Source organism: Diutina rugosa, assembly GCF_008704595.1.
Source record: "Diutina rugosa strain CBS 613 chromosome Unknown scaffold17_size212612, whole genome shotgun sequence".
NCBI lineage: Eukaryota > Fungi > Ascomycota > Pichiomycetes > Serinales > Debaryomycetaceae > Diutina > Diutina rugosa.
The window spans coordinates 53790-79109 of NW_022995172.1; the positions used below are offsets into that span (position 1 = coordinate 53790).

Below are 25320 nucleotides of genomic sequence, written 5' to 3' on the forward strand. Positions count from 1 at the left end.
AACAATGGTAAAAATGAATATAAACAAAAACAATTGCCGATTAAATGAGTAGTGGCAACGTTCAATTCAATGGAATAATTGATAATTTGCACAATCACTCGCAATTGATGGTATTTGGAGCAGGTATTGGGTGGCGGCAACTATAGAGTATGGGTCGATTTCTCACGTGACGCATTACCTCTCCTTTTGATAACGACGAGAACTGCGGTTTTCTTTACTGCATTTACCTGCAGGACGAGCTCTCCCGAAGGCCTCTATCTCATCGCGGCGCGAACATCTCATCCTGTAGCGGGCCATGGGGAAGATATCGAAAAAGAACGCCAAGGGGCGTTTGGATAAGTACTACTACCTTGCCAAGGAGAAGGGGTACCGTGCCCGGTCCTCGTTCAAGATCATCCAGATCAACGAGAAGTACGGCCACTTCCTCGAGAAATCCAAGGTCGTCATCGATCTTTGTGCCGCCCCCGGGTCGTGGTGTCAGGTGGCGTCGCTGTTGTGTCCGATCAACTCGCTCATCATCGGGGTCGATATCGTGCCCATCAAGCCACTCCCCAACTGTATCACTTTCCAGTCAGATATCACTACTGAAGACTGTCGGTCTAAGTTGCGCGGTCATCTCAAGACGTGGAAGGCCGATACCGTGTTGCACGATGGTGCTCCCAATGTGGGTCTTGGGTGGGTGCAAGATGCGTTCACTCAGTCGCAGTTGACGTTGCAAGCCCTTAAATTGGCGGTGGAAAACTTGATCGCCGGGGGTACTTTTGTCACCAAGATTTTCCGGTCGCGGGACTACAATAACTTGATGTGGGTGTTCCAGCAGTTATTCGACAAAGTCGAGGCCACCAAGCCGCCGGCGTCGCGTAACGTTTCCGCAGAAATCTTCGTGGTGTGTCGGGGGTTCAAGGCGCCGAAGAAGCTTGACCCGAGATTGTTGGACCCTAAGGAAGTATTTGAAGAGTTGGGTCAAGAAACCGTTAACAACGAAGCTAAGGTGTTTAACCCCGAAGTGAAGAAGCGTCATCGTACCGGGTACGAAGAAGGCGACAACTTATTGTACCATGAAAAAAAGATGATGGATTTCATCCGTGAAGATGACCCTATTAATCAGTTGGGTGGACTTAATAAGCTTGTGATTCCGCTGAGAGAAGAGATTAAAGATGAAGAGAATAAGGATGAAGACGTGGTACAGTGGCGAGTACTCCGCAAGCTTAAGACTTGTACCCCTGAACTTTTAGAGTGCTTAAAGGATCTTAAAGTGTTGGGGAGAAAGGACTTTAAACAGATCTTGCGGTTCCGCAAACAGGCGCGTGAATTGTTAGGTCTTGACGTCGAGGAAAAGGTGGAAGTTGAGGAAGTTGAATTAGATGAAGAGGAAAAGATCGACCGTGAACTTCAAGAACTCAAAGAGAAGCAAAGATTAAAGCGTCGTCGGGAGAAGAAACATGCCAACGAAGCTAAGCAAAAGGAAATCGTCCGTAACCAGATGAATATGTTGACCGATATGAACATTGGTTTAGAAGCGGCCAACATCGGTGCCGAGACCTTGTTCAATTTGAACACGGCGAAGAAGACGGGGATCATCGACAAGTTGCTGGCGGGTAAAAAACGGATGGTGCTTGACGACGCCGAAGTCAACCTCAACAACGACATCCACATCGACGAGGACCTCGCCGCCGCCGAGGCCAACCTGGGGGATGAGCTCGACGGGCTCGAAGCTCAGTTGGACGACATGTACTCCCAATACAAGGAGCGTCGGGCCGAGCGCGACGCCAAGTACCGGGCCAAGCAGGCTCGTGGTGACGACGACGACGAGGCGTGGGACGGGATCCAGCTGGAGGACGAAGAAGATGACCGGGGCTTGAAAGATGACGACCTGGACTTCTCTGACTCTGACGACGACGAACACATCCAGCGTATTGTCGACGCCAACCACCGCAATAATCTCTCGAAGAATGCCAAGATGTTCTTTGCTGCCAACGACGTGTTCAACGGGGTTGACGATGACGCGTTGCTTGCACAAATGACCAAGGGCAAGGACAATGCTCTGGCCACTGCTACTGCTACGGCCACGGAATTGACTGCCAACGGTACCAGTAACGGCTCCAAGACCACCACGGAAAATGCCGATGACAGCGAAGATCTGGACTTTGAAGTGGTTGACGGCGAGCGCGAATACCAAGCTGGTCCTCAAGGCTCTGACCTGGAGGATGAGGACGTTGACGACCACTACGATAAGTCTCTGCACGCCGACAAGGTGGACTTGGCCACGGTGGAGGCGATGACGTTGGCTCACCAGGTGGCTCTCGGCAAGATGAACAAGCACGACCTTATCAACGAAGGGATCAACAAGTACTCGTTCCGTGACCACGACAACTTACCGTCATGGTTTGTTGAGGACGAAAAGCGTCACTCGAAGATCATTAAGCCCATCACTAAGGAAGCGGCCAACGCCATCAAGGAGAAGCAGAAGCAGCTCAATGCTCGTCCCATCAAGAAGGTGTTGGAAGCTCAAGGGCGGAAGAAGATGCGGGCGTTGCGGAGATTGGAAAAGCTCAAGAAGAAGCTGGATCTTATTAACGAAGACCTGGCGATGCTGGAGCGCGACAAGCTGGACGAGATCTCGAGATTGATGCGCAAGTTCACCAAGAAGCAGAAGACTAAGCCCAAGGTGACGGTGGTGAAGGCGTCTGGTTCCAACCGGGGGCTTTCCGGCCGGCCTCGCGGGATTAAGGGTAAGTATAAGATGGTGGACGGGGTGTCTAAGAACGAATCGCGGGCGTTAAGAAGAATTGCCAAAAAGAAGGGCAAGAAGTAATTTTATAGAGTAACGACATAATGGAAATAGATTCTCATACTGATCTTAGTTTAGCTCGCGAAGTTTAGCCAGCCATTTTATTTATAGCTGGAATCTGTGGGTGGTTGTAGGTTTAAGGTAGATATGCGTCGTCAGTTCACGACTTTTTTTTCTCTGGCTCGTCTTGAACCTTATTTCCCCAGGTACAGTTGGAATGCTGGCTGAGCGTGCTTTGCCCCTTGTTCCCGCTGACCGCGACTGTAATTGCTTGAGAGGTGCCACCCCCTGCTGAAGCTGCTAACTGAATGAGGAAGTTTTCATGTGGAGATGTTTTTCTCTTGACATTATTAAAAAACATGCGGAAGTGACGTTATTTAGCACGTGAAAAAGAAACCCGGCCGGCACCACCTAATAAAAGATAAAGTACGAGATTCACCACAAAAGTCGCGTGCTCGCTGGAGTGGCAAGTTAGAAATCGACAACTATAGGCGTGCGGTACGACATCGCACCAATAACCGCCGGTAGCAATCCCGAAAGGGACTTTAGGGAATGTCAACGGTTTCGAGGCGGCGGGTGCATTCAATTGATTAGAAAGAAAAGCAGGGGTCCGACACCTTTAGGCTACACGAGCGCTGGTTTTGTGGCCGTTGCCGCCGCAACAAATTTACCGAAAGCGTCACCGGCAAGGGTCTCCAGGGTTCAAGCAGACAATACCGTGCAGCGAGCCGACTGCGGGCATTAACCCCTATAGAGTGGTCAACCAAACAAAAGAATACTTTAGTTTTACGCCTATTGCCGTCAATAAAGGTTTCTCCATTAGAACCACGTACTCCCACATCGCCACCTGCTAAAGGGCGGCTCGCGATGAGGTTGGCTTAAAAATCTTAGCCACCAGGGGCTGCCCCTAGACACGCGCGCCTCCTCCCGTTTGGGTAAATTTCGTGAGGACTACATCCACGCACCCTGTGCCCGGGGCTAAGTGGAAGGGAAACACAATGTCGAGTTGACGCAGCCGAGGGTGATGTATTTCTGCAAGTGATGGATATTGTCAGCCGACGTCTGTATCGAGGCACCAAAGGGTTATTTGGGGTGGACCGCTTTGCAGGCACCACGTTTGGCCAATTGACATCAGAGAGAAGCAGCAGCAATGCCGGCAGCGACGTACGGCGTGCGTCTAAGAGTCGTACGTCATGGTCGATGATCTATCCGATAGAGGGGCAAGTGAAATTGGACATGAAACGGCTAGTGTCGGCCTGCCCAGATTTTCATCAGTGCCGTTTAGGTTCTATTGTCAATTGTTTGGGTGGGAGGGGCGGGGGGGAATGAAGCTAATATGAGGAATTAACTGATTTAGAAATTGTCCACTGCCTGACGCTGGCTCGGCAGTCCCGAAAGTGGCGACTGCACCGGAAGCGGAGGCCCTGGGACGGGTGACGCCGTGTGTTGTGGTAAAGTTCGTATTCGACCCTGGTACCTTCTAATTATACCCCGACTCCGATGTGATTAATATACTCAGCGGTGTATTTTTAATTTTAATCAGCCAGGGCTCGTGTTTAGCCGCGGTACACACGATAGCAGCCGCGCGGTTCTGTGAGAGGTGATGGCCACGAGGGTCGCCAGCGCGTGGTCGCAGTGGCCACTAAATGTGGTTTACGAGGACAGGGACGCTCAACCCTTTTGCTAATGGCACCAAACCAATATATCCAGCAACTGTCCACCCCCCTCCAAGACCGTTGACGCTAACCCGCAAAATAATCCTTCCGCGGCTACCGCTAATACCTGCCTGCCTGCCTGGCTTGAGCGCCACGCATCGCCCCACTTAACAGCGACAAAACAGGGGGTACGGGTTGTGATGGAGACAGCTGGGGGGTAACAAATGCGCTAGCCTAATCTAAGCGACACCAGCAGACAGCATCATTATCTCGTGGGGGACGAATGTCGCCACAAAATTTAGCATTTGCTGGCAGTGTAAGGTGTACTCATCGCCCGGCGTCGCTAGGATGTAAGGGTCCACTCCCCGAGTATTTCGCTAGCCCTCACCCTTCAGCCACCGAGTGCCGTAAGCAACCACCTAGTTTTGGCACTTTTATTATCTTCGACACCCCGTAATTTACGCTTGGGGGCAGAGCGGCCAACGCGTGTGCTGCCTCTACTGGGCGACGCGGTGGCAACCCAAAATTACTCAACAATGCACTCAGTGTCGCGACGATATATCCGACCACGAGGGGCCCAAATACAGCACCAAAAGAAGGTGGTACTAAGCTAATAACAACAGCAGACCATCAAGGATTAGCCACATACCACTGAGGCCACCTCCAGCCACCCTGGGGGGGCGTTTCACTGGCCCCAGCACCACCCTGCTACTCGTTCCGCCCCCAGCTGCAAGCGAACGGGGTCGCGGAATATTTTTGTCGCCCCCCGGCAAAATCTAAATTTGGAGGAGGAGCGCGGATTATTTCAAGCGCCCACTTCCCACCCGCGGCGAGTTCTGCCTCTACTACATGCCTGGAGAGCCTCTCGGACCGACCCCCCTTTGCTGAGCCCTATAGCCAACCCGTCAGTGTTGCCTCCCGCAAAGCCCGCCCCCCCACTTCATATACCCGTCGTTCCGAATCTCCCTGCCCACTCCAGTCACTCCTTTTCGGTCATCGGTACCCCCTCCCCAGTGTTTGGCAGCGAGCTTCAGGTATGGACACCCACCTCTCTCCCGGCGTCCGCCGCCACCGCCACCGCCGCCTGGCGGCGATCCTGGGCGACTTTGACGCCCAGGGGTTTGTTTTCCTGCCCCCAGTCGCCAAGACCCCGGCGCTGGCGCCGCCACTGCCGCCGCCCACCGACGGCGACCACGAACCATTTAATAACCTCGACGACTTCGCCACCAAGCCCTCAGAGTTCCTGTTCCCGATGGCGCCGGCGCCGGCGCTGGCGCTGACCCTGGCGCTCAACCTGCCCATCCGCCTCGGCCACCCCGGCTCTCACCGCCGGACGCGCTCATCGCTGCTGGCTCAGCGCCCGCGCTACATCGAGCCCCCGGCGTCTGCATTAACCCCGAAACTGGGGACGATCGACTTGGACGAAATCCTCAGGGCGCTGGAATCAGCAGCGCTGGTTACCGGCGCCAGCGGCCCCAGTTTCAGCGGCGGCGCTCCACTCGCCCTCGCGGCTGAAGACGTGTTTTTGGCGCTGCCATTCTTTAAGACGCTGCTGCTGAATCAGCTGATGCTCACGTCGTCGCCCATCGGCCACCGCGAGGACGCCATCGCCGAGGAAGAAGACGACGATGCCGACGCCCGCCACGAAGTGAGCATCGACGACGCGGCGCTGGTCGACGAGTACTACTTGCCGCCGCCCAACCAAGACGTTTATCTGCATGGCCTGGCGCTGTCGCTGACGACCTCGCTCACCAAGCTGTCGTCGCAGGCGGCGCCGGTGTGGAGCGCTAATCTGAGCCGCGACTCCGTCAAGGGGTCGACGACCCCCCCGCCCACCATGGTTCACCGTCGGCGCCGCCTGGGCGCCATGGCCCCGCGCTACTCCATCTTCTACGATCAACTGAACCGCATCTCCAACGCCATGCGCAACGCGCTGCTGGACCTGATCCCATTAACTCGCACCACGCTGCAGCTGGGGGGCTCTACGCCCAACAGCAGTCTCGCTCCCCCAGTGGCGCAGCTCCTCGCCCCTAAGGACCGGTTTCTCGGCCACCTGGCGCTGTTGCCGCTGCTCAAACTGGCGCTGGCCGCCGGCACCGACCGTCGCGTGCCGCGGTTTGTTGAGCTTCGACGCCACTCGCCGCCGATGGCACCGCCGATCCCGGCGCCGCTCGCGCTGGCACCTAAGTTCACTCCAACGTCGCTGATGGCGATGCTGGGGCTTGGGTCGCTGCGGTTGTCGAAAAACTACAGCTCGTCGCCGGTGCTGATCCACCTGGACCACACGGGCGAGGTCATTTCCAACCTGGCCACCGACATCACCGAGTACGACCCGCCTACGCCTAAAGGCGAGTACACGTTGCGGCCGCCGCTGGCGGCTCCGCTGCTGACGGTGGTGCTGGCGACGCCGCTGATCGTGGTGTCGGAGCTGGCCAACGTGCTGCTGTCGCTGACCGACAGCACGATGTTGGAAGAGGCGCCGACGCCGCGCCCGCCAGTTAAGCCGACGACGCCCCAGCTCTCGGGACTGGTGACCAGTGTCTCGCTGGTACCAACACCGCCGGCGCCGAAACTGGTGCCGACGCCGCCGCAGACGCCGCCGCAACGGACCCAGGCGCGATACCCAACGCTGCCAGCGAAGTCCACCAGCAACATCGACGTGCCCCGTCGGCGCCCGCAGACGCTGTCGCAAACGCGCCACATCAAGGCGAAGCTGGTGAACTTGGAGCTGCTCGCCCAGACCCACGCCCAGGCGCAAAAGCAGGCCGACTCTGTCGAGAAGAAGAAGAAGCGCGGGTCCAAATTCGTCCAGTGGTTGAAGAAGTTGAAGGAGGAGAGCAAAGTAAGCATTTAATCATAAACATTAATAGACATTCATTAGACAACAGCACGGGTAGAATGAAACAGATATAAAACAGAGGCGAAACAAAACAGTGAAAGAGAGAAGAGAATGGTATACATTGGACGATATGACGACTTCCCAATTATAGAAATGGACGTGGTTCGGGTAATCTGGCGCCACACTATTAATATCCGAGGGGGCGGCGTCGGCGCTATCTGGAATGCAACGCCGACGTCAGCTTGCCGGTCGCTCGTTCCAAGCATTTTCCCCCGCAGAAGTATTGTTTTGCGATACGTGTCGTGTGTACGTACATTGAGACATTAGACAATTGGTTACACTAAACAATGGATCAGCTACAGGCTGGCGTGTTAGTAAATAAAAGGTACGAAACCAAAACAAGGTTTTATGGTGATTCATAATACGGTAGTTAGCTATTTATAGTGGCAATACGGTATTAGAGTTAAGCCGGGAGTTATACCTAATGTTTATGCTGCAATCGTTCGCACGCGAGATGATGCCACCGTACTGGAGAGCCAGTGGTAATGGTACGTGGGTATACATGCCATACGTGAGGCAATGTTGGAACGGGGTTTGGAGGCAACTGCAAACATATTCTCGGTGCCTGGCACCGCATACTGATACCGTCGCTGCATTGGGTGAATATCACTGATTTGATTCTTTTATGAGACAACATTGTATACTAGACTCAATTGCGTGAATTTTTTCAATGCCATAAGTGAACTCTTTTGTTTGTTGTTTAATAGGCCTAGTGTTTCATGCTAAACTGATATTCTCAGTTGATGTCTCAAATTTATATTTGTGGTTCACTGAATTACATCCATGGAGCCTCCGCGCGATCAGTGCGAGAGGTGCGCGACGAACCGCCGGGATGAGTGGAGCCATTCGCGAAGCATGGAACGACCTTAGGGATTCATACTACCAGCAACACCCGGAGATTGGCGTCGTGGTGTCCAAGCCACAAACAACAACTCAAGATAAAGATGCTGACAATGCCACAACTACTACCTTTACTGGTAATCCGTCATCTTCCACTGGTAACGACAAGGTAATGCCACCTACTGCTATTAACGATGATGAAGTAGTGGGGACGATCGACAACCTGGAGTTGCTCCAATTTCTTGATGGAGTGGAAGATGGCGATAAGTTTAAGCAGGAGGTGAAACGAGTGGCAATGGAATGGTACTGGCGTGGCTTTTATCACGGCTTCGCCGAGGGAAAGTCGAATCTGACTCAGTAAAGTAAAGAACTATGAATCATCATTAAGATGACTTCCACTGGAACTTGACTTTGAAAGAGATCCAAGATTTGTTGGAGTCACACTGTCAATGAAATCTGAATCTCAATGAAACCACTGGAACTTGAATCGTATAGAAATGTCATCTATTGAGACAAGATAGAAATGATTATGACCAATTATGGCCAATGGTGGTAGCTACTTGTTTATGGTCGTCACTAGAAGTTTGCAATATAATATAGTATACACAGTCGTCTGAACTCGCATAACAGACCCCGCCTAGGCGGTGGCACGCCACATATCGGTCAAGCCCATGAGCGACGTAATGACACCGGCCAAACCGATGTCGCCTTCGGTGAAGTTCAAGTACTTCAACGTGTTCAAAGCAATGAACCCGTCCAACAAGTCCCAGACAATCTTGCGCTTGGCGACGTACAAGTTTTCGTTGACGGCCTTGAGCTTGTCCAAGTCCTTTTCTTCTTGTCTCAATTCTTTCTTGAACTTGTTGTAGCTGACGACCTTTTGGATGCCACCGAGCAAACTGGAAATGACCCCGAGCAACCAGAAGCGGGCGGCCCAGGTGCCGACGTTGGGGAGCTTACCCTTGTCGATGATGCCAATGGCCTTAAGCAACACGAGCCCGTCGCAGGTCAAGTAGCCGGCGTAGAACAAGTTGCGGAAGATCTGCAGCCATCTGAAGGCCAAGTTCTTGTTGCGGTACACCTTGGAGGCGTCTCTGATGTGCCACAACGGCTTGCCGAATCTCATAGCTTTTCTGATAGTGGAGACATTGTTCTTCACCGAGATACAGGTGGCGACCGCCTCAGGGGAAAACCCTTGTCTTTGCAAGTAGTAAGACAAGAACCGAGAGAGGTAGGCGACCAACCGGTAGGTCTTCTCCCGCTTAGGGGTGGTGTCCAAAAATCTGAGGGTCTTGTTGAATGTGGGGTGGTCCAAAATGAGTTGCAACGACATCACCACGGAAAAGTTCTGGAGAATATTCAAATCTTTTTTTCTCTTCTCCGGAGTAGATTTTATTTATTCTGGGGGTGTGTGTCGGCGGCGCGCCTACAACCGAGGAATCACATGGCGGCAATTTAGGGGAGATAGCCAGAGCAAAACGCCGAGACCACGAGCAATTAACTACCACACGAAACTAGAGAAGATTACTATCCACATTTTGGTTGATTACGGTGAAATTAGAGCCATTGGTGGTCGGGTAAGCCGTTCCCTGGTGGCAGTAGATGCCTGTGTGGTAAGTTGCTTTCACGTGACGATTAGCCTGTTTCCGGGGTACTGCTCGGGTAAAAGGAAAACGGTGGATGAGGTCGCTAACGACGTGATCACAGGCGTCACAATCGATCAACCGAGGTCGGCCGCTTACGACGGTGTCCTAATAACTTCCTACAATGTGTTGATATGGTTGTAGGTGTTGGTGGCCACTCATCCCCGCTTGCGTGATTAAATCTGAAATGGGGTTGGGAGCTAACTTAGAATTTATCTACGGCATTTCACGTCCGCTTCCGCGCGTAGTGAATTTTTAAAACATCGGTGCAGCGAAAATAAAACTGAGACACCCCTAGCGGCTAACCTCCCACTATTAATATACACTCTTTAATTTCAGATAAGCATTATCAATTCATGGTTATAGTCTAAGTGCCATTTTACCAATGCTGTGTTGATTTTCTTGTTTTATCGTGAGAGAGGTTGGGTGAGCCTCTCACCTACTCCGGGATTAAGCACTCCGAGTCCGAGTCGGTAACCCTAGGTGTCATCGAGGCAGGTGGGGTCAGCCGCCACCACAACACAAAGCCTCGATATTGATATATATACAGAAGTTAATCCGAGGGCGCCTTCTCGGCTGCGGCTGAGGCTGCTTTTGCTTGTTGACGGCGGAGAAGCTGATCTCTCTTTTTCTCATCCTCCGCCACCCTCTCCTCAATGGTGATGATTTTCGAGCCACTGACGTCGAATCCCAGCGCGAGTAACTGCTTATAATCTTCGACCCACAGGTCTCTCTCGGCTGGCTCCAATTCACGCCAGCGGGCTTGAACGTCCTTTAACGGCTCCTTAGGGTCGCGGTTTTTGACCACATAATAGTAGTACCCGTGCTGCAATGTCGGAGTACCATACACTACCGCTTTACCGTTCTCGTCTCGAGTACGTTGGAATTTACCCAGTTTTTTCCGGAGTTGTTCCATCACCGATTGCTGGCCATCAAACTCGTTCGCATTCAACTCTAGGGCCATCTGTTGCCATTTTTTGCGTCCCAGCTTCGGGGCGATGGCAAACGTGGAGTTGATCCACTGATCTAGGTTAAAATTAGGGTCTTCAGTCATATGGCGGTTCAATTCGTCGACGGTGTGGGGTCCGAGAAGACACACTTGGGGGATCACCACCCACCCTTTGACGGTGTTGACCGGCATCCACGCGTCCATGTCTTCAGCGAACAGTTTGAGGGGCGACGCCCGGAGCGTCCGGTGGGACTGCCATAACCTGACAGCCGGTGTTCGTAGTAGTAAGCGAGGGTGCATCTCGTGTGATAACCGGTACTGATTAAACTGGGGAGCGATGAGGCGCCGCGCTACCATTTGGGCGGTTACCAAAAAAGAACGGAACGGCAGGCGCAATCGAAATGATCCGACTGCGATAGCAAATTTCCAAAACCAAAATAAAAATTAAGAAATAAGCCCCCCGGCAACTTCCACTCTGCCCCTATTTTAGGATCCGAATAGGTGAAAAGTACAAAGAATTTAACGATATAGTGTCTACCACTACTCTCACATCAGTTCTTCTAATGCTATCTGGCCATAGTGAGAAGTTAGTGTCTTTTTCACACGAGTCAACCCCAGGTAAAACTCTACACTACGGAAGTTTCGGATAAACTTTTAGCCGCTTGTGCGGCAAGACATACGGCGACTGTACCCCCCCGCCCCTTCTATGGCAAGGAATAACTCTAACCCGCACGGCACTTCTCGTGTTATTCCTTTTTCGTCCTTCGTCTCTCCCCCTCACTCGAAAAAAAAAAGACACACAACATTCGTTGGGGAGGTCGTAATCAGCCCAGGGCACGGTAACCAGGCGATAGATCACTATCGTAGGTTTTCTTTTTTCTCTCACTATTTTCTTTTTTCTAGTTGTGCTGATATTCCCGAAACGATCGATCATCCATCCAAGATCTACGAGATAACGCCGCCATATCTCAGCCATTTAGTAAACAATAGACACGGGGTACTGTTTCAGATATTCAGCTTTAAAGTAGTTCAGTAATGATAAATTCCCCTTAAGCCCCGAAGAAGGGGGCTTCGCCTCCAGGCACGTGGATCGCCTGACTCTTCGCCGACGCCTACGCCTACGCCTAGGCCGCCTGTCCCAGCAGCACTGCGCACCCACTACAGTCGCCCTATCAGTCAAGTTGTGCGCGCCACACGCCCCAGAGCGCCGCTAGCGCCCCACTTTAACGGTGACACCTCTGCGATAAGCCATGTAGGGTGGCTCCGATAACCAAAGACACCCCGTTTCTCCCCACCCGTCAGCCCTACCACCCCACCGCTCTACCAGCCCCTAAACATCACAACCACACCTTCCAGTAAATAGGTTATCCCCGGGGGTGGAGCGGGCCCGGCGCCCCCGTCGGGGCGATGTCGCGATGACACCTTTCTCCACACAAAAGCAACTATGGCCGATCACCTCCCCCTCGCTACTTTCCGGTTATCGCAGCCCTCCCCGCTGTGGCACCCGCGTGGTTTGCTGTCACTCCCCCTAGTGATTAAGGCGCCTAACCCAAGGGCTGCCAGGCCCCGTCTGGGCGAGTCATCCTGCCCGGCGCTGAAAACCCCGCTACACCGACACTGCGCTCGCACCGCTGCGACGGAAGCGGCGCTTTCACCGCTCACCGCACCCTGCGGCACGCCTGTATGTCCGCCCGCTGTAAGCCATCTAGCTCTGCCGGGATCGACACCCACCGCGTAAAACCACTTAGAACACCCTCTACTCTAACCAGCGCCATTAGTAATGGGCTTCACAACACCACTTACTGCACTGTTTTGTGGAGTGTGCATGGAGTTCCGCACACGGCTCTCTGGGCGCTGTCGCTGTCTGCTAGGCGCAGGCCCATTGTCCGGGCCGAAGCTGCCTCGGTGCGCATGAGCAATCGATTTTGGTTTTTCCACATCCCCCCACCACACCGCCTACCCCGGGAACGAGCTCTTTTGATATAAGCGTTTGTTTCTCGAGCTCGCCCGTCTTATACCGGTCTCTTTAGCCGCTACGACCCATGGACATCTCGAGCCCGTTGTTCCCCGCGGCCCGCTTGGCGCCGCTGCCGGGGGCGCCGGCGTCGTCGCCGCTGGCGCTGACGTTGATCCCCCAGTTGCCCGACAAACCCTTGGTGCAAACGCTGTCCCTCCAGATCTTCATCGTCCCGGCGGAAAAGCACTTGTTCGTCCAGGGGTTCGAGCCCCACGAGTACGAAAACCGCCCGCCCACGTTGTTGCGGGGGTGCCTCGTCGTCAGAGTGTTAAAGCACACCAAGCTTAAGCTGATCCTGTTGAACTTTAGAGGCACCCAGCGCACCGAGTGGCCCGAGGGGATCCCGCCGAAAAAGCTGCAGCACCAGGAAACTAATGTTGTTGTCAACCACACCTGGCCTTTCCTCCAGCTGGGGAGCCCCGTGGGCGCCCATAACGGCGCCGACTTCTACCGCGAGACCAACGGCACCACACACCGTGGCGAGCTGTTGGTGCGCCCGCTGCTGCGAGCGGGGCTGCCGCTGGCGAATCACGCCGACCTGCCCTTCAGCTTCACCCGGTCACTATCGCCGGCGTTCATGCGCCGGACGACGCTGCCGGGGGAGCTGTCGCGGGCGGAGCTGCTGGCGCCGTTGTCGCCGGCGCCGTTGATGCTGGCGCTGACGCTGGTGGCGCTGGCGCTGTCGCTGGGCAGCGACCTGGGGCTGTTCTCCCCCGGTGACTACATCTACAACTTCGAACACCCGGTGCACCCGGCGATCCCCGAACTGTGTCTGGTCACTTTCGGCAGTGTCCACTACTTTTTAGAAGCCACCATTGGCCGCGCGGGGGCGTTTAAGCCTAATTTGACGGCTAAGCTCCCCGTCAACATCGTGCGGACGCCGCTGGTGATGCTGTTGGAAGAGAACGAGCCCATCGTCATTACCCGTGACTGGGAGGACCAGTTGCGCTACGAGATTGTCGTTGGTGGTAAGCTGGTGGTGCTTGACCTGTACCTCCCGTTAGCGTTCCGGTTCGTCCCCCTCTGGGGTAAAGTACAGCTCCACCGTATCCGGGTTTACATCACCGAAAACCTCGAGTACTACTGCAGCAACAAGAAAGTCCACCGGTTAGAACCGCAGAAGAAGTACCTTTTACTTGAGCACAAAGCCTCCAAAGGGCGACTGCTTCTCGGGAAAAACCCTCAGGACCCGGGCCCCCTCGCTCCTGGCGACGACGAGATCTTGGCCCGCGAACTCGAGTTCCAGTTGTACGTGCCGCTGAAGTTCCCCAACAAGCCGGGGCAGGCGCTCCATCCAGACACGCTGTTCGACAACATCCAGGTGCACCACTGGATCAAGATTTGCTTGCGGATTCTGCGCAGCGACCCCACCCGCGACGAGAAGCGCAAGCACTACGAAATCAGCATCGACTCCCCCATCCACATCCTCAGTCCGTTGGCGGCGCACGGCAACACCCTTTTGCCCGCCTACGATAACGGCACCGTCCCCGCGCCGCCGGCGTCGCTCCCGCAGTACTGTCCGACGCCGCCGATGTCGCCGGGGGTGGTCCCCGTCGAGTCGCTGTCGCTGGCGTTCCGCAGCTCCACGGCGCTGGCGGTGAGACTGCTATTTGACCGCCACCAGCAGGGGCTGAGCCTGGGTGACAGCGCCAACTCGACCGCCCCCTACGAGTTCATGCACATCAACCTGCTGTTCAACAACGACGAGCCCATCGAGCGCGACGCCGACATGCACTTGGAGGCCAACTTGTACAAGCCCGACGCCCAGCTGGTCGACCCGGCGTTGCACATGCTGCAGGCGCAGCCGGCGTTCTCGCCCCTCCAGACGCCCATCCAGCGGCCCATCCACTTGTTGCGCAAGCCGCTGATGAACCCGCCCCCGTTCATGGCCGACCAGCCGCCGCCGGCGATCGACGTCCCCGCGGGGCTTCCGCCCGCCTACGAGGAGCGCGACCCGCTGTTGCTGCCGTTGCGCATCGACGAATCCCACTCTCAGGACGTGCCGCGGGTACGGTCGCTGGCGACGATCACCGCCACGTTGGCCGGCGCCAACGGCAACGCTGCGGCGCCGGTGGCCCCGGAAGTGCTGGGACTCAAAGACATGCTCCGCGCCTCAATGGCCCATGACAAACACCTGCGTTTAGAGCACAGATTGAGTGCCGAAGAGTCTACCAGCAGCCCCGAGCCGCGACGGTCGCTGGGGGGCACCGAGCGCAGCCAGATCAGCGACCCCAGCACCAACCCCACCACCCACAACTCGTTGGACGAAGAGCGCCCAAAAGACACCCTGGCGCCGTTGGCGGCGCCCCCCCTCACCCTCAGCGCCGACGGCGACATCGCTAACCTGCCGTCGCTGCCGATCCACCTGCCGCGGGGAATGGCGGCGCTCTCCCCGATCCGGCGCCACATGCTGCGGCGGTCGCTGATGCTGCTGATCCTGCTGGACTTGGAGGTGCCTCCAGAACAGACGGTGCCGTTGCTCACGCTCTCGCAGTCGCTGTTGGGCGCCACCCTCCACCCGAACATCAGCAGCCACACCGCCGGCGGGTTGCTGGGGTTGGGCCAGTTTGAGAAAGCCAACACTTCGGTGGGGCTGTTGCCCGACTGGGAGATGAGACAGCCGCGACCCCCGTACGAGCCGATGCTGACGATCATGGACTTGGGCGAGGTGCCGGTGGACATGAAGTTGATGCAGTTGCGCAACCCGCGCCGCCACCATGCGCTGGACAACCACGCCCCGAAACAGAAGGCGTACGCCACGCCCAACTCCGTCCCCACGAGCTCGCTGCCGACGCCGCTGGCCGATGACCCCGTCGCCACCTAGACCCTATTTGCATACGCATTATGATGAATATAACGACAACTGCCACTTTGTAATATCTCCTTTTCATTCGTAAGTCGAGAAATCATCGAACGATACAACTGCTCGAAGTATATCATGTTAAACAAACTGTTTCATCGTTTAGGAGAATGACGAATCAGTAGTAATCTATCATCTACGTGTAGAGTTTGATTGGGAGTAAATGTAATAACGCCAGAATCTGTGCTGCTTTACTATATTTTCCGCTCATTATATTCGCCATACCGGCGTCTATACATTACCACTAATTGGTCCTCTGCTCCGCCTTATTAACGTACCCAGTCTCGAATTCAAGTTAAGCAAGAGTCCTTCGAAAGTTTACTTGACGTCTTTGTAGCCTTTAAGGTACCTTCATCATACGTGAGCTTGGTAAATTTTTTCATGCCAAGTGGCCGTGCTCCATGACAAGCAACAATAGTAAGCTTTGTCATTTGATGGGTAACTTATCTGGATCCATGGTGTTTTGCTCGAACTTCAATTTGGTGCACAACCATCGATGTACCCACAAATCGATGTTTGGGTCGAGTTTAGTATAAAGAGCCTCTCCTAGGACAATATATCGCCAACGTGAACAGTGTGCATGTTATTCACTTCAGGGAACCAGGGCATTAAAGCCAAGTAGGCAACAACTGAGAATATCACCAAAAGTTAGTTTGGCTAGCATTTCAAGTCGCTCATTATGGTATCCACTTGTGAAAGTCTCCGTTGTCACTTCAGTATCACTGTCTCCAAGTTCAGGGGGTTTTGTTGGCGTAATCGTAGGAAGAAAACGCAATGTATAACGGACCGACTGAAGGCACGCCTAGCAGAGAAAATATGATTTGACCGACATCGTAGGGAGGGTGTTGCAATGGGACAAGTCGATATCACTAACAAATTCAACGAAGAGTGATGGTAGCCGTGGACAAGAATTCAACAGAGTCACTCGATGAGACGAAGGTCACTCCAACTGTGTAAGTTAGGCGACGGTGGGGCAGTGTGCAGGCCCGATCGCATAAGCTTATTTAGTTAACGCGATTGACTTAATGCAGGAACCCGTGCGGTGCGGGTTTGTACGAAACCCATAGCCGGTGAGATAACATTAGTTAAAAGTAGTGAGCACAATCGCACGTAAAATCACAAACACGGCACTATGGTAGAGCGTATCTCATGCCCATGATGCAAATTCACTCATTTCTGTTTTCTTCCTTTTACTTTGCGCCATCATACGAGACAACGAACGTGCTACTCGGCGGGGCCACATTGTGGCGCGTGCGAGGTTATTATTATACAGGCCACAGCACAGAAACGGGTATAAAAGCCAGCGCCGCGCACGAATAAAATCCATCTCTTACCATCCACTACCTGGTCGGTCCCGGCCATGGTTTTTCCTGCCCTGTGTTGTTTTGTTGCTTGTGTGTCGACGCTTGAGGTGAGATAAGGTTCTGCTGGTGACGCGGCTGGTGCTATCTTTGCCCCCCGCGGACGAGATACTCTGGTCTGATTTCAACGGTATGATCACGACGGTTCCATCGACGTATGCAGCTCCTAAGTTATTTCAACCTTCAGCACCCTTGGATATTTGGGACGTTAGGCGACTAGTGGCTGCTAATGCGGTCCGGTCCAAAATGATAGGCAAGGCTGGGTGCGACCGGTGGAGACCGCTTTTTGACACACGACGACGGCCAGGCTCTGGGTCTTGAAAGAGCTCATCCTGGTCGTGCGTGGTGTGACTGCGAATTAAATCTTGTTTTAAGATAGACACACCATTCTTGTACATAGCTAATACAAAGCAAAGAGACTGGTTGACAATGAGTCTCGCCATTATTGAACACAAAGGCTGTAGTTACTTGAATTCGAACGTGCCCATGTGTGGCATTATTTGGCATACCGGAGGACAATCAGCGATCAAGCACAGGCTAGAGAGTTGCCACCAAGTGATTACAAGCGGGTGAGACTTATGTGATAACTGCACTCATTGGCAATAGCTATCTCTCAGATTTGACTAATGAACGAGCCCTTATTGGTTCTGCTACTTACGGGTTGACCAGTGTTTTACTAAAACAATATTCATTTGTAGTATAGGGGAAGCGGGTGGTGTAGTAGTAGCTCGACCCTCCCCATCACATTCCCAACGTCTAAACTTCGACGGTGTTACCGACCATGTCAACCCAGCCAATAAACCTTCGCTGGTAAGCTGCAGGAGCGGGCCTGTCTGGCGGTCTCTCCCCTCTTTTTTCTCTCCATCGTCATCACCGCGGATTGACATGACAACGCAATGCGTGCGCATAACCTATGCCTAAAATTAGTGCATCGTCAGCACTACCAGATATGGTCACCATCTAGCAGATCGCAACCTCAATTAAGAGTCTCAACCGGGCACGCCTCATTTGTTGAAATAATAATTCACCTTATTCGACGATACTCAGTAGCCAGCCATTTTAAGCTTACATTTAATGCAGACCAACGACCGCTAACCAAATGCGACCATTGCAGCCCTTCCCCGTAAATCGACACCACACCATCGACTAACGGCCCAAGGATCTCAGTGCGCACATTTGAGATTGCATCTATCACAAGATGACGTGAAAAAAGGGATGGCTGGCTGCAGTGGATTGCGTGACTACAAGGTCTAGATTCTCAAAGACTTCTCATTATACGAGAGTGGGCGGAGGCGCTGAAAAAGCGCTCCCATGTCACCGCCAATATTATGAGTGTGCCCTTGGTTTACCTTGTAGCCCAGGGGGCATGCGTCTGCATCAAGCGCACCGCCCCTGTGTACCCTGTATACAATTCTCTCCCCTCGCACAATCCGATATTACCCACGTCGCCCTCATTTTTTGCTTCTGTACTCTCCCGGCTCTATATAAATTGTCAACCCCTCTTGAAGTTATTTTTCTTGAAGTATATCAGCATGGGTTAGCAATTGGAGTGGACCGTGGGTCCGCTTACTACCGAGCCGCTGCGAATGGTCATGACGTTTTCTACAATGAGCCATCAGCTGTTGGGGTGCAAAAAGGAAAATGGGTGCACGGCTATGAAGCTGTACTGCACTCGGCGAATTGGAACCCCAAGTTCTTGGAGACAGTTAAGGATCCCGAGCATGAGCTCTCCAATAAGATTGGCGAAGGTCCCGAAGGCTTGAGCATTCACTTGCCTATGGGCAAAGTAAAGCGTGACTGGACCATCCCTGAACTTGAAGCGCGCATGTTTACTGGGGTGCAAAAGGAGGCTAATGACTTTGTGGGATGCCTGCCACTGACGCCGTGATTGCTGTGCCCGATGACGCTTCTGACGACGAAATCGAGACCATCGTCAGAGAAGCTACCTTGCACGATCTCAACGTAAAGCCAATGCGTGAGCTGGAGCTCGCTGTCATTGCTCATGGATTGGACAAAGGCTTAGGGGATAGGCTTGTGGCCGTGGTCCACGCTGGGCAAACGTTTAAAATGTCGTTAGTTCGGATCAAGGATCGCGACATGTACATCGAGAAAGTGGTCTTGAACGACAAAAACTTTGGCAATGAAGTGGATGAACGCTTGAAGAATACTTTTGCTCCTGATGTGGAGGAGAGGTTCAAGCCCGAGGTCAAACTCACCAAGAAGGCTATGAAGAAGATGAAAGTTTCAAAGCTTCAACATGACAAGCAAGTTGTCCGGCGGAAATTTATAAACACCTTGAACCGTGGGAAGGTATTATTATCGAGAAAATCGTACTGTAAGAATCATGTGAGATATCACAAAAAGAACTACAACAAATATCTCTTGAGAAAACAATGCGAGGAGGTTTGTCAAGAAACTTTCGAACGCATCATCAATGAGGTAAACGGAAAGTTCGATGACGAACACTTGGCTAATGGAGATAAGCTCAAGAAGCTGGACCTCTTTGCTGTTGTGTTCGTGGGTGGGTTCTTCAACGACCCCGTGTTGTGGAAAATGCTCTTGGATTGTTTTAAGGACGTCCCGAAGCTCCACGATGCATGCCCGGAAATGACAATTGCGCAGGGCGGCGCAGTTCATGGCAAGAAAATTACTGATGATGGTACCATCCACATCCCCCTCTTCCCCTTTTCCACACCCGACGAAGGCAACTCAGTCTAGCCAATTCGGTTCAGCGTATATCGCTGATTAATTTTGAGATTTTCATTGATTAGCACAGGTAATATAGCGAAATATTACGACTTAGTTTAACTTTTTATGTAGATCTTGGTGTGTCGTTGTGGTTCTAACACATTGACCGTGGGTGATATCACCCAACGATAGAAATTACGGCAGTCGCTTCCCTTAGTGCGGTGCTCGGAAAATGAGCACCAAAAATTGGTTGTTCGCCTACCTGCGTATTCCCCTACCATCAGTATCCAGACTAGATTCCATAGTCATCAAATACCCTGTATACTCGCCTCAAAGTGGGGGCGCTCACCTGTCACCTTGAAGCGTACGAGGACTAACCTTGTCGAGCAGCAGCAGCGGTGCGCGTGCCTCACCATGCCGTGAGGCGCGATGAACGTGCTGTCGTATATCACTAAGGGAGGGGCGGTTGAAAACTAAAAGATTGGGCGTCGCTAAACTTCCGCCTACCCGACAGTCCGAGTGCCGCCGTGACCGATTTGCAGCTGATCCTATGAGCGTGGCTCGCTATTATTACCGGTTTCGGCAATTGACTCTGAATGTAAGACACGGGTCGCTTGTGTCAAAATGGTGCGAGCCGTGGTGGAATAACCCTCAATGGCTAAGTGGTGTTGGTTAGCGTGGGGTGGGAAAGCGTGTCTCCGATTATTTATTAGCGGCTGTCTCACCCCGCAGGTTGCGCGCCCTGGGCAAACTACAGGAGATAAGCCACGTCGGCTATTGAATCACCGATTGGTGCCGATGGCAGCCACCACCAGAGGATACAACGACGATATAACGGGTTTGGCGACAGTGGCGACGACAGCATACCCGCCACCTCAGATTTGCTTGAGAGAAGCGGCCCCCCTGTTTCAGCCCCACGATGCGTAAAGCCTCGCCCAGCTAGTAAAAGTATGTGTCATCGGAGTAGTGCCGTACCTGGCGTGCGGTGCCCTGGCCGTTTTGTGCATCACACGCGATCACGGCTGACACATTAGCAGCTAAATAGCCCCCCCAACAACCACCGGTTCTCCTCGGTATATACAGGGTATATTCCTTTAAGTATCAGGGACAACTCATAACCACTTTTACTTAACGAAAATCGTCTTATGGCACCGCTTTCCATTTTATCACGTGACTTCCGGCCCCGCAACCATCGGCGAGACCGAGAAAAAAGATTGCCGGCAGGCACACTTATAGGGGCGCCGCCGCCGCCAGCGCCCGCATAATTTCCCTAACTCATCGCCCCCCCGTCTATACATGCCACCATGGCCCTGCTGCTACACCTGCTAAGCTCGCAAGAGCTGGTCTCCACCGCCAGCCACCACCGCGTCAACCCGCTCCGCGCGCTGCCCGACCACGACGAGCTGCTGCTCACGGCGGCGCTGCTGGACCCTGGCAAACACGACCTCGAGGCGGCCAAATCCACCGATAACCCGCCGCCGCCGAAGCCTAAGGAAGAGTGTGTGGTGCCGCGCCGCCAGCGCCGCGGCCTCCTCTCGCTGGTGGTGTTTATTCCCGAGTACCACGACGCCCGCGACTACCCGATCAAGATCAAATATTTCATCGTGTTTATCATCGCCTTTGCCCTGATCACGGGCCCGATGGGGACGCTGATCATGTTGCCGGCTTTGGAAGACATTACCCGGTCGTTGCACACTACGGATTCCACGGTTAATGTTTCCGTGGGTATCTACTTATTGGCATTGGGGATTTTTCCCTTGTGGTGGTCGCTGATGCTGGAGCGGTTCGGCCGCCGCAGCGTCTACCTCACCAGTTTCGTCATGTTCTTTGGCTTCAGTATCGGCACGGCGCTTGCCCCCACCATCGGCGCCTTAATTGGGCTTAGAGTGCTCCAAGGCGGGTGCTCGGCGCTGGTGCAAGCGGTAGGTGCTGGGACCATCGCCGACTTGTTCACGCCACAAACCCGGGGCCGCGCCATGGGGTACTACTACTTGGGCCCGCTTTGCGGCCCGTTTTTGGCGCCGATCTTGGGGGGCGCCGTCGCCCAAGGGTGGGGGTGGCGCGCCACCCAGTGGCTCTTGGTGATTTTTCTGGGGTGTAATGTGGTTCTCATCATCTTCTTTCTTCCCGAAACGTTGCGCCGCGCCGACAACATGGCGCTTATGAAGGCGCTCCTCGGCGCTAGTGGCCAAGTGGGCGACGACGCCGTCTCCGCCGTCGAATCCGTAAAGGAAGAAGTGGAGCGCCAGCAATTAGGCGTGGCTCGCGCCGGCGATAGCGTCATCACCGACGACGAAGAGTTGCTGGAGAAAGTGCTCGACCGCGTCGCCCTGAGGCTCTCGCAACAAGGCTATAGAGAAGCCGAGGAAGACGACGCCCCCACCGGCGACCCCCTCATGCCCAACTTGTCGCGCCTCACCACCAACCGCCTGGAGTACTCGCGGCGGGTCCACGAGCAAGTCATCGGCGACCACTTGCGGCGCAGCCGTCTGGGCACGCTGGCCCGCAATCTGACTGCCCCCACACAAGCCACCCACGTCACTACTCACCAAACCATCGCTACCCACGCCACCACCGTCGTCGTTAAAGACGCTCAGTACTACCGCACGCTATCGTACGACCTCATCGTGCGCCCGTTGCACTCGTTGGTCTTGCTCACCCACCCGCCGGTGGCGCTCGTCATCGCCTACTCCGCCATTCTGTTCGCGGTGCTCTACTTCTTCAACATGACGGTGTCGTACTCCTACGCCCGCCCCCCGTACAACTTTCTGTCGGTGATTGTCGGGCTCATGTACATCCCCAACTCCGTCACCTACATCCTCGCCCTGATCATTGGCGGGCGGTGGAACGACAAGCTTCTCCGCGACTACGCCAAAAAGCACAACGGCGAGTTGCGCCCCGAGCTGCGGATCCTGTGGAACGTGGTGTTGGCGTGCGTGATGTTCCCGCCGGCGTGTCTCATCTTCGGGTGGTGCCTTAAGTACGGCGAGCACTGGGTGACGCCGTTGATCGGCACCTCGCTCTTTGGCTTCGCCCTGATGATCGTCATTGGCGCCACCGTCACCTACCTCGTCGACTCCCTTCCCGGGAAGGGGGCAACCGGCGTCGCACTCAACAATTTAATCCGCCAGATCTTTGCTGCCGTGGCCACGTTTGTCGTCGAGCCCGCCATCCGCGGCATCGGCCAAGGGGTGCTCTTTTCAATTTTGATGGGCGTTTTGGCCGCCGCCAGCATCTTCTTGATCATTTTGAAGCGGAAGGGGGACTACTTCCGCGAGCACCTGAACATCGCCGCGCTCTACGGCAAGTTGTAGAAATCCTCATACATTTGTCATCGTGCCTTTTTTTTCTCATTAGAGTGGATTAGACGACCCCAATGCATATTTTAGAACCATTGCCATTCGGCGGGCCTAGATCGAGCCTAGATCGAGGGGTCATTCATGAGTTTTCGAGACGAGCCGGTCATAGCTTTGACGCCCGCGCCGTCGTTTAACGTCGGCTAAGTCCTATCCCCGTTCTGCGGGGCGTCAGCTAAAACCGTTCACATGGCGGGACTCGGGTTAGTGACCACAGCTCCACAATCTGGCCACAAAACTTGCGCAAACGGCATCGTCCGCGGCTCCCCGTGATCACACTGTCATTAGTAAAAATGTCCCATTACTAACGCCGTCCCCACTCGCCCCTACGGCTGCGGCCTCGGTCCCCACTTTACCTACCTTCAATCCCGCTGACTACCACTACCTTCTACCTCTCTCCACTAGCTCCCTCACCCCCCCTGCCCACTAACTCCGAGGGCTGGTTTCTTTTGCCCCTGTCAACAATTCCCGCACCCGAGTGCGAACGCCGGGCAGAGCGGCTACGAAATTGACAGGTGCCACACACCTACTAATTACGCGCGCATGCGACAAGGTTGCAGAACGGTTGTCGCCCACCGAAAGGGCCCAGAAATATAAAAACCTGGGGTAACCCCCCGGACGAAGACTTTACCCCACAAAAAACTTCCTAAAGCTAACTGATGACGCCAACCAAACTGCAACCGCAACCACAACAGCAGCAGCAGCAGCCACCGCAGCTCGCGCTGTATTTGGACCAAGTGAGCCTGGTCCCCTACGAGACGGGGAAGGCATTGTGGGAAGTACCTAAACGGCTGTCAGCTTTGGCAGCCGACGTGATGAAGAAGACAGTGCGGTGGTCGTCGGGGATCCCGGCAGGCATCCAGCACCGCCACCCGGACTCCACGTCGCCGCTGACGTCGCCGCCACGCCATCATAGGCACCACTCGCCCACGCCCCACTCATCGACGCTGACGCTGCCCACTCTGAACTCTCACCTTACTTCGGAAACTGTCACCGACGAAGTATTGGTGATTACAATTGAAGACGACGATCTAATCAGCATAACGCTGGAGACGGAGATCTACGGCGAAGACCCCCACATATCCAGTCTCGGCTTGACGCGAAGCTCGTCGCAATGGGAAGTCAGACAAGCCATCTGGAACGAGATCAGAACCTAGGCAGCAGTCCACTGTATCATGATTCTGGCTTTATACCCTTCAGCTACCAGCCAGCCTCATACTTTGGCATTGTTTAGCCTTACCTTGGCATTGTTTAGCCTCATTGATGTCATTGCATAGCATTTGTCGGCATTTCATGGCATTGGCATATATATTTATTGCGTATAGTTAGAACACGTGCGAGCATTCATTCTATGGGATTACTCACTTCATCACATAATATAAAACGTAGCGGTCGTTAGTATCTGCCCCGGACTCTCTAGGTCTCCGGGGCGTCGGCAGCGTCAGTGGTGGCAGTTTCCTGCAGGGCGGTGGGCTCTTCTTCTTCTACCTTAGGCCGTTTGGCAGCGGGCTCGCCCTCACCCTTCTTATCATTAAATTCAGCCATTTCCCGCTGGTACCGGAGGCGGTCGTCTTCGTAAAGCTTATAAAACGGCTTGCGGGCCTCGTCGCTCATTTTGCGCCACGCTTCCGTCAACAACTTCAGCAAATCCCCGGTAACCCCCGCCGCCTCGGCCTCCTTCTTTACCCGCTCCTTCTCCAAGTCACAGAAGATTAAGTAAGCATTCGTGGGTCGTTTGGGTTGGGCAGGGTCCCGCAATTTGTGCTTAGCCAGCCCGCCAGCCCCGCCAGCCCCGCCAGCACCCTTCTTCTTCACCGGGCGTCTCACCACCCCTAACCGGGCCATGCCAGCGGCGCCGAGGGCCTCGTTCATCAGGATGGGGTTGGGAGGGCACGCCATCTCCTCAAAGAGATTGAGCCCTTCAGGAACTGCTAGCGCCCGTTCCTCGACACGTTCGAGGAGGATGGCGTGCTCCAACCGCAACCGGCGGATCGCCGCCCGGGTGCGCGACAACGCAAGCGTCGCCACCTCGTTCAGCTCCTCGACCTCGGCAAGCCGTTGCTGGAGCTCTTGGCACTTCTGCTTGTAGTCCACCAGCATTGTGTTGTTCACCGCTCGAGGAGGTTGCCGTCCAGAGATTTTCGCAGTGTGGTCACGTGCGGTGTTGATAATGGTGCATGAACTCCATCACCAACACAACATGTCGAAACTTAGTCTTAAAGCTTATATTATCTTGGAAATTTACGTGTTTCATCTGCTTA

The 25320-nt window shown here is 54.2% G+C and overlaps 10 protein-coding genes across 10 annotated transcripts; 7 read left to right on the plus strand and 3 right to left on the minus strand. All coding sequences in view use genetic code 12, as the record gives it.

Moving 5' to 3' along the window:
- Positions 1-295: 295 nt before the first annotated feature.
- SPB1 (27S pre-rRNA (guanosine2922-2'-O)-methyltransferase) lies at positions 296-2815 on the plus strand (the record flags this gene model as incomplete). The annotated part of the gene is made up of 1 exon (XM_034157064.1): positions 296-2815. The coding sequence occupies one exon, from the start codon at positions 296-298 to the stop codon at positions 2813-2815; it is 2520 nt and encodes an 839-aa protein (XP_034010949.1).
- Positions 2816-5482: 2667 nt separating this feature from the next.
- On the plus strand, positions 5483-7300 carry DIURU_004216 (uncharacterized protein; the record flags this gene model as incomplete). The annotated part of the gene is made up of 1 exon (XM_034157065.1): positions 5483-7300. One exon carries the CDS (start codon positions 5483-5485, stop codon positions 7298-7300), a length of 1818 nt encoding a protein of 605 aa, XP_034010950.1.
- An 877-nt stretch (positions 7301-8177) lies between these two features.
- On the plus strand, positions 8178-8546 carry DIURU_004217 (uncharacterized protein; the record flags this gene model as incomplete). The annotated part of the gene is made up of 1 exon (XM_034157066.1): positions 8178-8546. The coding sequence occupies one exon, from the start codon at positions 8178-8180 to the stop codon at positions 8544-8546; it is 369 nt and encodes a 122-aa protein (XP_034010951.1).
- Positions 8547-8822: 276 nt separating this feature from the next.
- Positions 8823-9518, minus strand: PEX11 (Pex11p; the record flags this gene model as incomplete). The annotated part of the gene is made up of 1 exon (XM_034157067.1): positions 8823-9518. One exon carries the CDS (start codon positions 9516-9518, stop codon positions 8823-8825), a length of 696 nt encoding a protein of 231 aa, XP_034010952.1.
- Positions 9519-10381: 863 nt separating this feature from the next.
- DIURU_004219 (uncharacterized protein) lies at positions 10382-10981 on the minus strand (the record flags this gene model as incomplete). The annotated part of the gene is made up of 1 exon (XM_034157068.1): positions 10382-10981. One exon carries the CDS (start codon positions 10979-10981, stop codon positions 10382-10384), a length of 600 nt encoding a protein of 199 aa, XP_034010953.1.
- A 1838-nt stretch (positions 10982-12819) lies between these two features.
- On the plus strand, positions 12820-15618 carry DIURU_004220 (uncharacterized protein; the record flags this gene model as incomplete). The annotated part of the gene is made up of 1 exon (XM_034157070.1): positions 12820-15618. The coding sequence occupies one exon, from the start codon at positions 12820-12822 to the stop codon at positions 15616-15618; it is 2799 nt and encodes a 932-aa protein (XP_034010954.1).
- A 3263-nt stretch (positions 15619-18881) lies between these two features.
- DIURU_004221 (uncharacterized protein) lies at positions 18882-19733 on the plus strand (the record flags this gene model as incomplete). Its single annotated transcript, XM_034157071.1, has 1 exon — positions 18882-19733. One exon carries the CDS (start codon positions 18882-18884, stop codon positions 19731-19733), a length of 852 nt encoding a protein of 283 aa, XP_034010955.1.
- A 1274-nt stretch (positions 19734-21007) lies between these two features.
- QDR3 (Qdr3p) lies at positions 21008-23017 on the plus strand (the record flags this gene model as incomplete). Its single annotated transcript, XM_034157072.1, has 1 exon — positions 21008-23017. The coding sequence occupies one exon, from the start codon at positions 21008-21010 to the stop codon at positions 23015-23017; it is 2010 nt and encodes a 669-aa protein (XP_034010956.1).
- A 701-nt stretch (positions 23018-23718) lies between these two features.
- Positions 23719-24216, plus strand: DIURU_004223 (uncharacterized protein; the record flags this gene model as incomplete). The annotated part of the gene is made up of 1 exon (XM_034157073.1): positions 23719-24216. One exon carries the CDS (start codon positions 23719-23721, stop codon positions 24214-24216), a length of 498 nt encoding a protein of 165 aa, XP_034010957.1.
- A 259-nt stretch (positions 24217-24475) lies between these two features.
- On the minus strand, positions 24476-25159 carry DIURU_004224 (uncharacterized protein; the record flags this gene model as incomplete). Its single annotated transcript, XM_034157074.1, has 1 exon — positions 24476-25159. The coding sequence occupies one exon, from the start codon at positions 25157-25159 to the stop codon at positions 24476-24478; it is 684 nt and encodes a 227-aa protein (XP_034010958.1).
- Between the last annotated feature and the right edge of the window lie 161 nt (positions 25160-25320).